Below are 18,192 nucleotides of genomic sequence, written 5' to 3' on the forward strand. Positions count from 1 at the left end.
CTATGGAGTTTTTCACTTAGGCCCCATTCATAATAGGGGACTAACTAGTCTGAGGGTTAAATATGGTGACCCACTACAAAGCTGGCCGACTAATCCACTAGTAGACACTGAATAGATACCCCGTGGGGAAGTATTCAAGTGGGTCGACCATATTTAACCCTCTGACTAGTAAGTCCCCTATTCTGAATGGTACCTTAGAAAGCATTCAGAACAAGTTGATCTGTGAATCAATATGGCCCACCCACTTAAAAGCAAGCTGCCTAATCCCTGATGTATGTGCTATCCCTGCAGGGGTCTAACAATTAAACATTAGACCCGAGATATCCTCCATTTAATAGAGCCGGGAAGACCATCACAGGTGGCTTGCTTTTAAATTGGATCGGCCATATTTAGTCCGTGGATCAGTTAGCGTGAGAATCATCTGTTCTGAATACACTTACAAGTCCTTCCACTCCCCAAAGGTCTTCTCACAACTGAAAGTACTTTGACCATCACACCATTCTTTCAAAACTCGTGTGAAAAAAAAAATATAGCAAAGTAGGATCACTTCTTTATTTTGCTTATGCAAGCTAAACTAACAAAACTTTGTATTACCAAGATTGGTAAATGCATTGCTTAAAAATTGTGAAAGATTCAAACCTAATATCTGCTATTTGAGTAGAATGGAATTCAGAAATCCCCCCCCCCCAATCAGCGTATTCAGACATGGCTGTCCCACATGAGGAGCAGACTAAGAACATATAACTTTTGAATGAAAACCGATTTCTTTATTGTGGTTGGGACAACAGACAGTGTACATCTACGGACTGTTTGATTCCAGTTTTGACAAGCTTTGCATCCATCCATTTGGTCTAATGGTTCACATATAAATCACTACTCACTGAAGTCATGTTTACTTGAATTAAGGTTGAATTTATAACTTTTCTTTTTTTTCCTCACATATTGTAATGATATTTTATACAAGTTACAACAGTTATATTTTACCTTGACAAGTTTTTTATTATATTTACAAAAACAATATACATCCCACGCAACTATTTGTAGCAAGGTAGCACATGAAAAAATGTGACATTAGATGTCAACTTGCACAACTGGTATTCAAAATGAACACTGCCTTTTTCAAGTCTTGGCTGCTTACATCAAGCACAGAGACATTGCACTTTTCCCCTCAGTTGTGGTGCACAACCTTACATTTATCAATGGTTGTTGAGTCAAAAACAGGCAAACAAACACCTGGTTCTCAGTTAAGTCCACTTCCAATGGACACTTTAAGTTCATCACTTTGTTTCTTTAGATGCCATGTGTCTCATAAGCTGATTTGTCAGTTTTTCTAGTTTCTTCACATCTTGGGAATGCTCTGTCCTGTACTGGAGACACTTGAAATAGAAGAACTTACACTATGTAGCTATATTGTGTTACAGCAGATGTTTTATATTTAAATTTACAGATCTGCAAGAAACTTTCAAACTGTTTGACAAATGATACAAATGATAAGTTAACATCTAAAAAGGGCTTTAAATTATTTGTTTAAAATATCAAAAACGAGTAAGCAAATTGCCAAACTAATTATTTGAATGGCAAAGATATTAATCAAAGTCACCACCTAACTGAATTTTGAAAATGAAAATCAAAAACATATCAATTCAATATTTATTGGAAAATTAATATAAATATATCAGTGTTGCATGAAACAAAGTCAACAATAAGTGCAGTACTTATCCTTATAATTACAAATATGTTAATGAATTTGGACTTCTCCAGTCTTTCCGAATTCTATATTCTTAATTTCAAAGATGCTATAAAAGATTAAAGACAAATAACTTACCACTTGATCATCTGTAATTTTTATGTTTAATTTCCCATCACAATGTCTGTACTTCACCACAAAACGGCACTAAAAAAGATAACAGATTCCATTACCCATTGCTCTAATTCTAAAAAAGAAAACAAAACAAAAAACTTAATATTTCCTTTGTAGGGCGAATCTTACTGAAATATGGCTAGAAATTATCCATTAAAATGGTGTTGAATAACTCAATTTGCAACAACAACTAAGAGTACAAGTATGATAATGCAATGGTTACATGATTGGTTTTAGAGTGATTTATCAAATACATTGTAACTGCTGTTAAACTTTATGAGACAAATCTCACTCGTGGTTCACTCGTGCATGTATTTCTCACGGCTTTACAATTACATTTTGTGATTTTCTGCCTTATATCAACAAACCTTATTTGGATCAGAGATGTACAGTCTTTCTGCGGCTTTTGAAAATTCGTCCCAACTGGTCAAATAAGTCATTTTAGTAGTAAATATGTCTCGTCTTCTCCACGTCTAGCACCTGCTTCGAGCCTCGCTTTCAGTGATTAGCTGCGGAATATAATTGATAAGGAATTAAGCCTTATCTTCCTGGGACAAATATTAACGAAATGATAACACCAGAAATGGTGTCAATTATTTACTTTACCCATACAGCAAAAGAATTTTATTCATATTAGCTACATTTAGGTAGGGTCGGAATATTAGCCAATGAGTGACATTCATGATTGTTACTCCATACGAAAAATGGCGACGGCTTGAAGGTTTGAAAGGGGTTGGCCTAAAAATATACCATTTACTTATAGATGTAGATGCTCTATTAATCATCGGTTCAGTTATAAGAAGTGAACAAAGGTGCACTACCAAACCGATGAATTGAAACGATAATATCAACATTGCAAGAAGTTCATTGGCGAAATTAAAAAAAATCGGGAACTAAAATCGGAAATGTCGAGGTGAGTCCATTGTTTTGACTTATACTAGTACGAACTACATGTATGATCATTGATGCAGATAAATTGATACGAACATGATTTCATACATATCATGTAAAACTTTCGCTTTTCATTGTAACAGGAAAGAACACCTTTTTCAGTACATGGTAGTGTCATTAATTGAAATTTGATTAAATGAACTTTTAGCCAGTACTTTAACTATTGTACGATCGGAATTTCCTGTTTTTTTACGATTTTGTTCATTGAATTAAGTTACTGACAGTATCCCATTCTAAGTTACAGAAATCTGTTTTTACCTCTGCAATTGTGCGAAAAAGCATTTCAATGCCATGTTACCATTGACAGAACTTCTGCCACATGTCAGTTGTTGTCAGTCAAAATATAAATAAACACTGGATAACAGTGCGAGTGATGAATCATTGATATCAGTGAATGATACTCTGATTGTGATTGATTGGTGGAAAGTAGAGTCGTCATCCATTAAATTATGATATACTTTCTCAGTGTTTCCCCTGCACTTAAATGAGCGAGGCGCCCGCCTCGATGCTATTTGCAAGCGCCTCGCTGAAATTTGTCAAAAGCACCGCCTCGCTGGACTATATGGAACAACAAAGTATATTTTCACTCATGCTAACTGAAAATTATATTTATTTCTAAGCAAATATGGCATTTTCTGTTTACATACGTAATCCCATGCTTCTGAGCACTTGATTTAGTAGTAACGGAAAGACGCATGCGCGTATGCCTAAAAATAACCAGCAGTTACTATCTCCCTGTGAGTGCCTCGTTTTCGCAGTTCTGTGCCTTATTTGAAGTATAAGAAACAGAGCGAAACGAGGCAACTGTTCTTGACACCATTTAATCACGTGTCAAGAATGCACTTTCTCTATCACTTCATGTTCCGAAATTCAGACCGCCTGTTGTTTGTTTTTATAGTTTACGAATATTCACTGATAAAAAAGGAGCAAATAAAGTGGACTTCGTTGATTTTATAAACTTGGAGAAGATTTTCTATTGATTTACGGGTGAGTTTTGTGAAAGCAGTAGCGTTGTAAAACTGGGTCACGTCAGTATTTCGCGTGAAAACCTATGCATTGAATATGAATTTCCATGACTGAATAGAACCATAGAAATGAAGAAACGAAGAACTAAAATTGATGATAAGTGTGATTTTTATCTCTTTAATTCCGAAGAATTCATTTAACGGTGTTTGAAGTTGATTATAAATTACATCTCAAACTACGTATAACTAGTAGCGGGAGTCGCTTTGCGCTGAAAGACAAGAGAGAGAACTTTTGCGGCAGTTTTATATTAGGATGAAGCGCTCCCACACGCAAAGTCAATATATTGACCAGTTACTTTCACAAGAATGTGAAAACGGTAAAAACAACATATTTTATCAACTTTTTTGTCAATTTAAAAATAATTCAATGTAGTAAGCCCTTTTTCTCGTTAACTTTTTTTTTTTTTTGAAAGTATTAACTTTTTTTTTTTTTTTTTTTTTTTTTTTTTTGAAAGAGTATGTTCTATAAACTGAAAAGGACTAAACATAGTGAATGCACAGACTGGAAAATAAATTTTGTCCAAACCTTTGTTATGTCATTACTGAATTTACTCCTCAAAACATCTAAAACAAGACAATTCAGTGCCACATAAAATGTAAAAAAATCAGTTCTAAATACCCTAAAATGCACCAAATTGCACCTCGATTAAAAATATTTTCCGGGGGGGCATGCCCCCGGACCCCCCTAGTATTGCTGGGATCGCGGACTGCCTACCACCTCGCAGAGCTTGAAAGCCAGGGGAAACACTGCTTTCTTGTGTTTGATATTATAAGTTAGTACTTTTTCAGCTTTAAGCCTTGAGATATTTATGTTGCACTTTTTAATTTGGAACAGATATTAAGGATGAAATTGTAGGATTGGTTGATGATTGCTAACATTACAAACACTCTCTTTTAAGAGAGGAAATGCATGTTGAAACAAAACATCTTTACTAATTAAAACAATTGTACAAAAGAATCTCCTTATCATCTGGTTTCTGTCCAGATGTCATCCATTGCTCTGAATTGTATGCATGCTATAGAAAAAAAAAACAAATATAGAATTATTCTACTTAAGAAGAGCAGGTATTGAAAGCATTGAAATAATCATTCCAGGTATATTTCCATTAGCCAAGGGAGTTAATTTGTCTATGTAGGAAGATATAGCATCATCACTTGCATAACTTCCTGGTTTAAAAACATCAGAGTGGTGGCAAAGCAAAAATGAATCCTTTGCTTGATTTTTTTTCCACAAAATGTACCTAAAAATGTATTCTTTATGTGTATTTACCAGTAGAGTCTTGGTGACTCGCAACAGGCTATGATTCAACAAAGTGGAACCTTTGTGAAATGGAGGCCCTGACTATTCCCTTCTGCCATAGATTTATCTGATGCAATTTACAGCATTCACAAGTCTAGCTGTGTGACCTAATTTTAGATTAAAGATGATTTGTAGTATATGTAAAACAAAGAAATATATTGTATTGTCTGAATTATTTGCCTTCTGCTGCAGTCAGCAAGCTGTTACTGGTGGAGTAGACCATCTGTGTATTTGCATACTGGGATGGTCAGAAAACTGGAGTAACGAAATTAGTGCACAACAAATCAATTGTTAATATGTTTAGCATTCAAATCTTGTATAAATGCTCTCTCTGCACATCTCCTTAATCACCGTATCCTGAGAAGGACATCTGATTTCAAATTTATAAGGATTTACTGTGCCATTCTGTGGTTTTTGTTGAATATTATTATGACTGCCTACCTTTTCTCCAGGTCCTGGCACTGGAGTGAATGAGTCAGGGGCAGCATGTTATAGCAAATTTAAAGAGAAAGTGATATTATCTTTTCACAAATCAACGCCTTAGGCAGATATTTTTAATTACTTGTTTCTCAAACTCTGCATATCTCAAAATGGTCACAATAGAAAAAAAACTATAGAAATAAAATTGAGCAATAGGAATAAAATTGAGCAAAATTTATTATCCAATGTCCTACTGATCATATGATCATATCAGAATAAAATAAACATAAAAACTCAAAACTTTTACAGTTGTCACACCTGGCATGACTGTGTATAAGTTCAACTCAAAGGTAATTTTAACCAAAGTAAGTGATGGGTTCATTTTCCCTGTACTTTGATGGACAAAATATAATATGTTAAAGGGTAGATATGACAAACATTTTAGTTATTGCAACTGTCTGCATGCTGGCTATCAGACTAAAAATGGTTCTGAGTGCAATTGTTACATGAGTATAAAACAGAGTCAGCGGCAACAGGATTATTATAGTAATAATAATAATAACTTTTAACTGTCATGTGGTTTGGATAATAAGCCTGTTGATGTGAACCATAGAGGTATTAATCATAATCTCAATTTTATTATTATTTTTAAGAAAAAATCGTTACTTTTAGGAAAGTTGAGCTGCTTTTGGTTTTAAAAAATGCCACCGTGGTCCTTTCAGATTAAACACTCGGGTAAAACTTGGACATAATAACGTTATTATGTCCAAGGGTAAAATTTGCATGAAAAAAATTAATATCTTCATATAGGTCAAACTGTTTTTTCACGGATTTTTTTTTTTGTTTGTTTGTTTGTTTGTTTGATTGGTTTGCATGAAGTTTGTCATGTATTTTAAACAAAACACTACATTGAACAAGAATCAATGATGTTACCATTTTTAGATATGGCTTTAGTAAATTGAAATAAGTGTTAACATTGTCTATTTAATAAAACTACTGTTTGTTTTTTTAATAGTGAACAAAAAATACCCCCCCTCCCCACCCGGGACCTCTGATGAAAATAAAATTTATTTGAGAAACAAATAATTAAAAAATATTTGCCTTACAGTATATACCACAAGTAGATTATCCTTTTGATAAAAACTGATATTCTATTGAAATAAATGTATTTGGTCCAGATGTCAAAAAATGTTTTTTTCGTCAATCTGATAATGATGTGACTGGACAGTGTTATCAATCTAAATCAAATTTGTGTGGGTCAGGGTTTATATCTGACTGTTATAGTTCCGATAACAAAAGTAGCACATACAACAATATAGAAATTAGGAGGTCTGTCAGGATTATCAGAATGCTGTGATCCCTCTCAACATTTCAGTTTTGTTTTATTTTCATTTGGACTAAATCTGCTGTGTATCATGTGGACCATTGGCTGGAATGTTAGGTTTCTAACAGTAAGGAAAATATACAATATATGAACAAAAGCAAGACTTAATTATGAAAGGAACACAGGGTGTATTTAGGAGGACAGGTTCATTATTCAGGTCCAGCAGTTTCCCTGAAGGCAAACCTGTAGCAGCCACTAATTTTGGGTGAGTTTTAAATACAATCAGTCACAAATGGCCCAGCATACATAGTAGTTCTAAGGGCACTTCTCATATGCAGTTAACACAATTTCACTCACATTGACTTAAGGCTTCAGTGTTGATACAGACATGAAAGCATACACAAGTGTGTTGGAAATGTCATTTGGATTGAATTTTGGATTTCTCAAATTTTCACATGAAGTAATGTCGGGAAAAGCTAGATTAACATTGTTAATAATTCATATATCAAGTCAATAACAGTGGAGGATATTATTTGTAATTGTGCCACATGGTATGTTCACACTGGAAGTAGATCAATCATGTCCATTTCTGTCCATCCCATCAGTGACCCATGCTTAATAACATCCCTACCATGAGTATCCAGTGTAGCTATGCAGTTGCTGAGCCATGTTTTGTTGATGATAAGAATTGTTCTTCTTTGTGCAAGTACTGATAGATTATTTGTGGGGAAGTGTGTTTTGTAGCAAGCAGACATTGTACTGCAATGGCTAAAATGAATTACTTCCTTTTATTCAGGCAACGTAATCATTGCAAGCCTGAAAAGATTTCCCAGACTTTTTCCCAATTTTTTAGTTTGATTTTTTCATTACTCAAACAGATATTTCAATTAACAAATGCAATGATGTAATTTATTATTATTATTTTATTTTATTTATTTATTTATTTTTGACAAGGATGTGTTAAGTATGCACAGAAAAAACTTCCTGTGCCAAATATACCCAAACAGAGGCAAATATAATAACATGTCACACAAGTGTTATGTATAAGGGTCATAGAAATTGAAATGCTGTACTGGACTTATCAGTTGGTATACTTGTAAATATCACTACAATAATACAGAAAATTGATGAAAGGTTTTCTGAATATCTGGTTGATTGTACCACATTCTCATTTGCTTTGTTATCTATCATTGCTATCTATCAGGTTAAGTCTTATTGCTTCAATATCAACGCAGAAAAAAAGCTTAAACTTTGTACAATGACTTACATAAATGTATTATTGATGCAATTTAAGTATTGTTTGCACTTTTTTATCAAGATTTTAATTTAACTTTTGGAATCGGACATGTTAAATTGCAAGCGTCTTGCAATTATTTCTTTGTTATTTGTATAGGTAACCCATCAGACTTGAATAGAAGGCATGATCATGCAGTGTAAAAGATCTCAAGATTCTGTGTTATATCTGTGTTTAATATTACACATAATTTATCTATAGACATGTTTATTATTTGTCTCTGGCATCTGGTAATGGTTGCACAGGTAACATGACATGATAGCATCAGTCATACCAGTAATTTATGAGGGTTTTAATGGTCAGATTAAGTTTACCCCTTCATGACTCATATCTGAAGATGGTATGGATTATGATGTGGATATTTATGACCCAGCAAAAGTATTAAAGAAACACGTTTTTCTTTGACGTTTGTGTTATAATAATGTTTCACTCTTTGGTGATAGAAAATCACATGTTGACTATAGATGTTAAACTGAAATGGAAAATGATTATCATAATAGCTTAAGACAGTGCACTCGGTAGGATTTTTCTAAGGGAGTACCGTACCCCTTGCCCAAAAAAAGAAGGGGTAATTTTCAAAATGAAGGGGTAAAATTAAAAAATGCTCATCAAGGTGTAATTTTGTGTATTAAGCCTAACTGCTTCCTTAGTAAAGTTTTTAAAAAAACTAGGTCAAACAAGCGCTCTGTAATAGTTGGGAGGGAGAGATAGAGAACGGCGCCAAAATGTCTGGACACTGACAAGTAGTCACCCAGTATCCGTCTCTGTCAAACAAGCATTTTTTAGTATACTATTTGAGAAGGGACACAAAATTTACATATTTAGCCATTTTAATCAATCAAAATGTTCATACTTCTTACTCTTCCTAGTGTTTCTCCCTAAAATTGATGCCGACAAAAAGTAGGTCAAGTCGGGAACATTAGGCACCCGTCGTTTTTAAGTTTTACTAAATTGTTTATAAAAATTAAACCTTTGCTTTCAATTTGTAAATAATTACTAGAAATATTATTTCACGGTTTGTTGAAAGATAATTTTTATTTATGTTTGTTAGCGCAGCACTTCAAGTTCAACTGTTTTCTAAGCTGGCCAAATCTGGAGCTAGCCGGTTGCTGCAAACCACTTTGTTTCCAACCGGCAAATGACTGCCAATAATAAACGATCTATTTTGTCTGTGATAATAAATTTTACACTTCAAATTTTCCGGGCAAGTGAACAGCCGAAAGTCACTTGCGTTTCCGGGCAACTACCAGCTAAATTTTAGTTGCCCGGCTGATAAAACTAGTTGCGAAACGCAACCATCGCAAGTAGGTATGTCGGACTCTGAAATCTATAGTAAATAACTTTGCCTACCTTGCATGACAAAACCTTTTAATTGACTGTTGTTTTTTTCCTTTGCTTTTCCTTTTTCTCGTCATTTTGTCATCACTGGTAATCAGCAGAGCTGGAAATTCCCGGTCGCCCGCTCGTCAAATGCGACTAAAAATTTATTCTGACGACTAAAACTACAAAAGTCACAAGGGTTACTGGCCTAAAGTATTTGGTCTGGGCGAGTGATTTAAATTGGTCCTAAACGTATGGTTGCTCAATTAAAATGTTGAACAATATGTGAATAAAAAAACGATCATTTCATCGTTGTTCATACCTTGTTTATACTAAAGAGAGGCACACGTGCTTTGACCTAAAACTTGCATATTATGACCAATCAGAGAAGATTACGTCATCCTCTGCGGGTCAGTGAAAGAAGAAGCATGTTTTAGTCGGGTAATTCAAATATCTTAAGAAAAAAATGAGACACTTGGGAATCAATTATGACATTTTCAACATGAGTCTGACCGTCAACAGTCAACGGACTGGTCAACTTCGCCGATCTTCAAAGCCAAAGGTGTGCGTATTCGTACGCGCTGGGGCTCCAGCCAATGCGTAAAAACAGCAAAACAACGCGTAATTACGCACTCTTATACGCTAACGAGTTTACTGTTAAGATAAAAGTAAATGTTGATGATGGCACTATGTGTTGTATCTTATCACCTCATCAAAAGTTTGACATATAATCATCATAACTTTTGAACAAGAAGTTATAACTTCTCGTTTTGAACAACTTGGTATTTGGCTGTTCCCCAACAAATAAGGAATGAGGATACAGTTAAGACCTAATCCTGTTACGACATCCCCTTTTTCCACAGGTTTGACAAGGAAGAATTCAATGAATTGTAAACTTCTGTTGAAAAAGTCATTTTGTTTAGCCTGTGTAACTTTATACCATGTTGCAACATATTTTAGAATTGCCGATTTGGATGCAATGAAATATTATCTTATTTTCTTGTGGTTTGAATATTCTTTGTGATATTTCTTTTTTTCTGTCATTAATGTTCTGTTAATACTGTTGGTCAGTTGTAATTTTGCTGTGTCCTTGTAAAATAGGGCCTCATTAAGGTAAGTTGGGTCCCACGCCTACCCGTTAATCACCATTATGATGTATGATGTGGCCCAGTAAGCACATTGTTTAAATGTGTCATGGAACAGTAGTTGATCAAATCTAGTTGACATGATTGAAGGCTAATCATTCTTTGTTCAAGATATCCCATTGATTATGTTCTGGACATCCAGTGGAAGAGATGCTACTTAGTAATTGATTTTTGTCAGCTGTATGTCACATATTGTATCTAGTGGCTCTCAGAGGAAGTTACATCGTGAGAAACAGAAATTGTGCTTGATCTTGGACTAGCCGAAGTAGAGGTTTAATTTTCAGTATCTATGAATTTTTATCTACTATGAAATATATTGTAGTCATTGCATGCTATAGATACATGTCCTTCAGATCACATACTAGTTCATATTACTAGTAATTAAAATTTGATATAAAACTGTTATCATAATAGTAATGAATGAATTTAAATATCTCAGTGATAAGTGAAATGTTTTAATTCTTTCCTCTTGAAAAGGCATTAACACAGTGCTCTTACCAGAGGATAAAGACTACCAAATACTAAAGTGCATCAGTCTTATCCAGTCAACTGTTTATTTATAATTTATTAAATTGTCATGCAGATTTTTAAAATTGCAAAATTAGCTACTGCGGTTTGTATTTTTAAGATGGTTACTACTAGTAACTGAATTTATTTTTATCATATCGTGTCCACCCCAGGTCCATGGCCCAAATTCACCCTAGATATTGATAACGTCACAGTCCTTCCCTCAGTTATGATTATTGTTTTTGTTTAGACAAAGATGAGTGCAAAATATGAATATGGCACGCAGTCAGTGGAGCACAACACTCTCTTCAGTCTTTAGTCCATGAAAAAAAGCAATTTAGAAATACCACATCTTATGTCCAAGATCTTTCTAATGGATTCCTTGCATGCAAGGGTGATATTGAATCATAGTCCATCCACCAGTTGCTATTGGTGGAAGTTTGGAAGATCTATGTTCAGATAACTCTAACATATGAGTAAGCAGGGGGACGTTATCTCATGCGACCGTAGGGTACCGTTTAATACACCTGTAACAGGTCTCCACAGAAAAACAAGTAAATTATATGGAAGACAGGGGTGATTAATCTTGGGATGAACCCATATATAGTTTGAAACCAAGCCCTTTAATTCTATTAAACACACATTGAACCTATTGTCAACAAGTGTTAAACCATCCTCCAGGAGTAAAGGAGTTTAACTTTATTTTTTTCACTTTATTAATGTTCCATTGCGTACATCATTGGTGACATTTTTTTCTGTCAGGGACCCAGGACTTTTAATAGGAATATCAGTTGGATGACAAAACACTGTCCTGCAAGGGAAAACTTTTCATCAAGTTCTTAAAAGAACTGAAGACCAAGGATTTACAAAAAAAAATATATTTCTTTAACTGACTTCAATGCCTGGATTATCTATGTCGGTATGGGGCTCGTTGACACGGAGTAAAACAAAAAAGAAGGACAAACTTTGTAGACAGTGGGTTTCAGAGCTGACATTATGGTAGGTCACTGTGGTCATTGCTGTGGCTATTGTCTTTTCCTCCCAAGAAAAAAAATGCTTGGAAGTAGGGAAATAGCAAATGTTTATAAATCTGTATCTTTTAAAATGGCTTATTACATGTTTGCTTGTGCTGGGATTTGGAATATACTTATCTGGCTTTGGTTATGCTTACTGGGTACTTGAGCACTACAAGACAAATCAATTATTGTTTTTCAAATGGAACATTAATATTATATGTACTGAGTACTATATTCCCATCTGACTGTATTTACAGTATTTAGTTAAAGTACCACTAGACATGATTGAACTACATGTTTCCACTAAATGGAGAAAAAGAGAATTATTGTCTGCTTTCCCCCTTTTATCTGGTCATCTAGAATTTTAGTGGTCATTTGGACACTTATATCAATGCCAGCATAATTTCCAGAATAGATAGGAAAAAAGATACAAGTTTTAATTTAAAAGAGCATTTCAATTTAGTGAGCTTTGTATCACATCTCTAGGATAACTAGGATATCATAAGTCTTTTTTAATATAATTTAAATATTTCAGAATCATTTAAATACCATTTTCCATGCCAGATTTAAATGCCATATTTTTACCCAGTCTATTTAATGTCTCTCAGGGAAAAGGCACCACAAGGGTCACATTTTGTCCACCTTTTAGTCACGGTTCTTACAAACAGCTAGATTAACATTCGGTGTTATCAGTGTCACCAAATTACCAGCTTTGTGAAGCCACTTTGCCATTTGTGGTGACATCCTAGGTGTGTACTTAAACCACACTGGTCCAGCCACAGAAAGATGGCACTTTTCTGGGTCTTTTCTTTTGTCTACTAGTACCTGTACATGGTGATTCTCCATGAGGTACACCATCACCACGAATGAGAGTGATTTACTGCAGGCAAAGTTTGATATCCATTTACTGTTTGTTCCATGAAAGAAGAACAAAAAGAATTGGATTTCACTAATTGAAAAACTTAATCTGTATTGTCACCATTTCAATATTAGATATTTGTTTTGAGTATTGGACAGTTGGTATCAGGAAAAGGCTTTATTTGATTATTTGAGATTCCGCTTTGTTTAGTCTTGGATTTGATAAAGAAATGTTACCAGCAGATGTTTCTTCTAGGTGTATTTGATTTAGATATTAATGCAAATAAACAGTAAGTCAAACTTTCAAGAAGTTAGATAATCTGAAAGGTTTGTGAGGATTTAATTATTCGGCAAACAATGTAAAGATATAATCAATGAATTAAGAGGTTGAGATTGCTCCTTTAAGGCAGTTATTTTTGTTGAGATGCATATGTCAAGCATATTGATATTCAAATTACTGGGCCAGGTGCGTGCTTTGTTCAAGGTGCGATGTTTGTAAATTGTGTGCACACAACCAAATTGTGGGTCTTTAAACCAGATAGCCACGAGGGAGTGTAGCAGTGAAAAAATTGTTAAGCTTTAATTTTGTGTGTTTAGCATCCTTTACTGTAAAATAATTCATATAAGAAAGTTTCTTGAAGAAATGTTCTACACGTGCTAGGGGAAAATGAAGATGTTACGTGATCAACCCAGTGTGTTTATGCATACATGCCAATGCATGTGCAGGTGAGGGTTTTACTACATGCTTTGTTAACTAGGAAAAAAATCAGACAAAGAAAGTTTGAGCTGTGGTCTTTTTTTCATGACAATGACTATTCTTTTTAAGAATGAAATCTTCAAATGTGTAATTTTTGTAAACAAAGATGTGCATTTATGTTATGGCTATTATGTTTGATCAATTAGGGTTTCTGTTTTGCTTTGCTTTGTGTAACATGTAAAGCAATCATTGAAAACACGAAGTCAGTTCTCCGCTAGTCTTTGATACTGATCACAGTTGAATATGATGTATCAGTTAGATATGGCCGTCCATCAACCAGCATTACTCAACCTTACCTTTATGACTGTAACCCCTTTTTTTTCCTTTGGCTTTGTGAACCACAGGAATGCATGATTCATGCTTCGTGCCATAACTGTACCTAGTGCGATCAAAATGCAGAAGAATTTGGAAAATGAATGTCAATATGTGCGACAATGAAAGTGTGCTCACTTTGAATTTGCATAAAAATTTAATCAGCTGTTGACATTTGGGGAGGCCAGGTTTTCATGATTTATTTTGGTTGTATGATGAAAGTGAAAACAATAGGGGAACAATTTGAAGAATGTTTAGCACGTGTAAGCTCTCTTTAACATCTTTGTTGTTATAGTGGAATGAGGACAGGTAACATTTAAGTTGACTTTGTGAATGTTCATTTTTTTTCCAGAGAAATGCAAAGTGAATTGCAAAGAAAATGAATTAATATCTGTTTATTTGGCAAATGCACCAAAACATCATTCAGTTTTTCCATAGTGGTTTGTCAGCAAATAATCATAAAGAAATACACATGTATGTATATGTGTGAAGGCAGTTCTGTAATTTTAAACACACATTCAAAGACCAAGCAAGGCATCACATGTACATTCTTGGTCCAGTTTTACATCACATGCTGTTCTTGTTAGCACCACTGCTAATTCACCTAGAAATGTGCCCTGCATCATCTCAGCATGATTCACGTTGGTCTACACATCTGGAGCAAGGTAGGCAGCTATTGGAGTAGCAGTTTGGTATCTGTGTCAGAACCCTCTACCAACAGGCCTCAAACTTTTAAATTACACTTTTAGTGAACTGAAAACAGATTTGAAATTGAGAACCTCTGATGGAGTTTTGTAAAGGAAAGGAAAAAAATGTATATGTGCCAATTATCGATCAGTCACCGTTGTATCAAAGTGAGCATTTTGATACGTCTTTTTCATGCTGACAAATCAAGAGGGTAGTTTACCAGATGCCCCAGGTCAAGTTGTTGGTTAAGTCTACCTCATATGTCAGAGGTAAGAAAGAAAGGGCATGTGACTTAACCTCTGATCTTTGATATGCTTTTCAAGTTTTTCAAAGACACAGGAAATAATTTCAAGTGCCATTCTAAAAGGAATATAGTAGAAGATTAGAAGTTGAAAAGTATTAAGGAGTGGTTATCAGATAGGGGTCAGACTTCAGTCCCCCTTCCCCTGTGCACAGGAGTGTGGGTAAACTCACCAAACACACTTCATCCTTGGACCATTTCCTCACCTCAGTTTTCAAGATGGACATTGAATATCTTTTAGATGATTATTTCAGGTATGGAATGCTATTATTATTATTTTCTTTTTTGATGATTCACTCTTATTTTGTAGTTTTTCTTTTGTTTGCTTCTTAAGGTGTCCTTTTGGATGCTGTGTATGAGATTGAAAACCATGGCATGAGGTTTCTATATTTTATTAACATGTTTATAAGTGGGATTGGGTGCATATTTGATAAGATTTGTATCACAAATAGTAGTCTCATCTTTATCTATCATTTAGTTTAATGAATATTTTAATTACAAAAATGCAATGATATATTTGACTAGTTAAGACCTTTCAAACTTTGTCATAAACTTGTTATATCTGGAATGTATATATGTAGGTGTTGGGTGCTCAGGAATTCAGCTAAAAAAAAACTTTTGAGATATTCTTTTTCTTTCTTCTTCCCTTCCCCGTTTTAATTGTTGGATTTTGATAACTGAAAACTTGGAAAAAACAGGAATGGAGCCACAAACTAAAATAATAAATATTTTATAACAATAATTTTTGCACAGAGGGAAAAAATTTCCCCTCCATATTTTGACACACAAAATTGTCTCAAATCACCTCATATTGGCCTTTAAAATGTTAAGTTTCAGACTTGAATATATGATTATTTTGTTATAATATTTGTAATAATATTTGGATAAAACATTTGAATTGTTATTACTAAATAAAATGTCCTTTAAGGAAGTATGTTGTATTGATTCTCCATGATTCCAACCATTGAACCAGACTGAATCAAGTTTGCTCATTTACCTGAGCATATTACGACCCCAAGTGCAGCAGGTGATGGAACTACTAGGAAAAATTGAAATCCAAAGTGAATGTGCTGACAGGACTCACTCAGCAGGAAAGAGATGGATTTCAAGCTAGAAATTGGAAAGGATCAGGCACCACAAATATGATTGAGGTTCTGCTGCTGGCATGGAGCTCCTTTTCTTGTTTGAGAATCATTTTATCTTCACTTTTCATCTGCTGTTAATAAACAGATAATATTGATTGCCAGGGACTTTTTTTACAGAATCAGAATTTGCATGATACAAAGGGTAGGCAGTATTTCTTAGAGGGCTAGCAAGCTTTCATATTTTTCCTGTCTGTTCTTGAACATTGTTCATGATCAGTCAGTGAGGGACAATGCATTGTAGTTTACTCTACCAAAATGGAAGCAAGCCAAATCTGATCACAATTACCTAATCCAGACTGCAGCCAGACTTCTGTTTTTGAAGTCTGTGTCTTCATAGCATATGACTGTTGTGTGAGTGTTCTCTTCCACATGTAAATAATGTTTCACTAGCTTTGCCAGCCAGACAGTCTTGTCTGTTACCTTATCAGACAAACAATTATAAATGGTTGCCGATATTTCAGTACTCAGATGTGTAGATCTATAATGGCCATATGATATTAACAAATTGTATAGATCTATCCTAAATTATGCATAGAATAAGGGTTGATACACAGAGTTGGCAACTCAGATATAATGTTCTAGATGTGTTGTATTATCAATTTTTCTTTCGTCTCAATGGACAAGTCCGTAAGTCTTCCTTTCTGTCTGTCATATAGCATTGTGCTTAGAGCGTCAGTGGTTTGAATACAGCCTGCAGCAGAATTTTGAAAACTGCAGAGTAAATTATGCATTCCAAATATTTGATCCTTATCAGTTTGCAGTGGCATGGTATATTGAAAGAAATACAAAAATATAGGTTAAACGGGTTTAATAGACATGCAAGCAGACAACTATCTTATTTAGTATCATTGTTTAGCAAGGAAACTACTTAGTTAATTGCCCAATTATACTGAAAGAATGTGGTACCTGAGATGACAATCTCATTTTGCCAAATTATGGGTTCCAGTAGTCAACAAATATGATTCTTCCTGTCACATGGAGAAAAAAAATTAGGGGCTTTTATAATTGATATTGGAATTACCAATGGGGTTATCTTCAACATTTTGCCCCATTTGTACATGATCCACGTACTGCACTATGCAGTCTTATAAAATTGCAGACCTTTCCATATTAAAATGCTTCTGTCCAACACCTTAATTTGAGGCCCAAAATAACACAGATGATTTTGAAATGTGGTGTGTGATTAATTTGTGAAAAAAATTATTTATGATTTCTGCATAATGTTTGACATGATTGGTAACACAAGTGGAGATTGTTGACTGAAATTGTATATAGGTTTATGATATGATATTGCCAGAAGCTTCAATGTGAAGGACTTTCTGTTGCTCTAACTGCAGCTCTGCCAGAAGCAAAATTGCAACATGTTCCTTTGAAATTAATGGTATTTGCTCGTAGGCAAAGTAAAACCAATTGTTGATACCTGTAATGAATCTTGTCTGTACCAAATGGTGGCATAGAAATGATTGGTAAATACAGCATCGCATGCATATGATGTAGAGTTAGCTGTTTATGTGGTCGAACAAGCTGTGAATACGTCTGATGGGCTTTCATGGGTACATGCATTTCTTATGGTTATCACAAGGTACAGAGCAGAATTTTAGCATATGGACATGGAAAGGTACATGTAGCCACAAGTTAATGATCGAAGAAATAAACAATAGGCTAGATTTAGCGAGTAGATCTGTTAAAGCAGAAATGCACTAGCATTGGTTTGTTGGCAAGTGCTTTATCTCCACTGTGTTATCATATGCCAAAATCTAGATAAATATTGTGATGATAAGAAATTGCTGTCAATTGCTACAGTTGATATCACAGTGCTCTCTTTGGATGGTGCTTTAGATAACACTTTATCACTTATTGTTTTCAAGATAGTTTGATAGAATTCATTCTGATTTCTTGAAGGAGTGGTGTTTGTACATGCATTAACTTGAAAACTATATTTTGACAACTAAGTAGCCAGCCTATAGTG

At 34.5% G+C, this 18,192-nt stretch overlaps 2 protein-coding genes across 7 annotated transcripts in view; one reads left to right on the forward strand and one right to left on the reverse strand.

Moving 5' to 3' along the window:
• Positions 1-741: 741 nt before the first annotated feature.
• LOC106169607 (signal recognition particle 9 kDa protein) lies at positions 742-2,370 on the reverse strand. Its single transcript, XM_013549117.2, has 3 exons — positions 2,230-2,370; positions 1,826-1,894; positions 742-1,376 (listed from the first exon to the last, which is right to left on the reverse strand). The coding sequence occupies exons 1-3, from the start codon at positions 2,299-2,301 to the stop codon at positions 1,278-1,280; spliced, it is 240 nt and encodes a 79-aa protein (XP_013404571.1). The 5' UTR covers positions 2,302-2,370; the 3' UTR covers positions 742-1,277.
• Positions 2,371-2,539: 169 nt separating this feature from the next.
• Positions 2,540-18,192, forward strand: part of LOC106169606 (uncharacterized) — a 28,054-nt gene continuing 12,401 nt past the window's right edge. The window contains exon 1 of one of the 6 annotated variants that reach the window (XM_013549116.2): positions 2,540-2,774. In XM_013549116.2, the coding sequence (XP_013404570.2) occupies positions 2,767-2,774 (8 nt within the window). In that variant the 5' untranslated portion in view covers positions 2,540-2,766. Of the gene's footprint in view, positions 2,775-6,965; positions 7,147-11,775; positions 12,147-13,531; positions 13,748-14,820; positions 15,333-17,812; positions 17,842-18,192 lie in introns of those variants that run through there. The other 5 variants (XM_013549111.3, XM_013549110.2, XM_013549112.2 and 2 more) reach the window with 5 other exon arrangements.

Source organism: Lingula anatina, chromosome 2 (assembly GCF_051362555.1).
Source record: "Lingula anatina isolate TDL-2025a chromosome 2, LinAna3.0, whole genome shotgun sequence".
NCBI classification, from domain to species: Eukaryota; Metazoa; Brachiopoda; class Lingulata; order Lingulida; family Lingulidae; genus Lingula; species Lingula anatina.

Bases quoted from the DNA above. Each gene is read 5' to 3' on its own strand.
- LOC106169607 (XM_013549117.2), bottom strand. From the start codon at position 2,301: ATGACTTATTTGACCAGTTGGGACGAATTTTCAAAAGCCGCAGAAAGA. The intron at 1,895-2,229 runs GTTTGTTGATAT...TATCTTTTTTAG, and splicing joins ACATCTCTGATCCAAATAAG to TGCCGTTTTGTGGTGAAGTA. The intron at 1,377-1,825 runs GTAAGTTATTTG...TTCTATTTCAAG, and splicing joins AAATTACAGATGATCAAGTG to TGTCTCCAGTACAGGACAGA.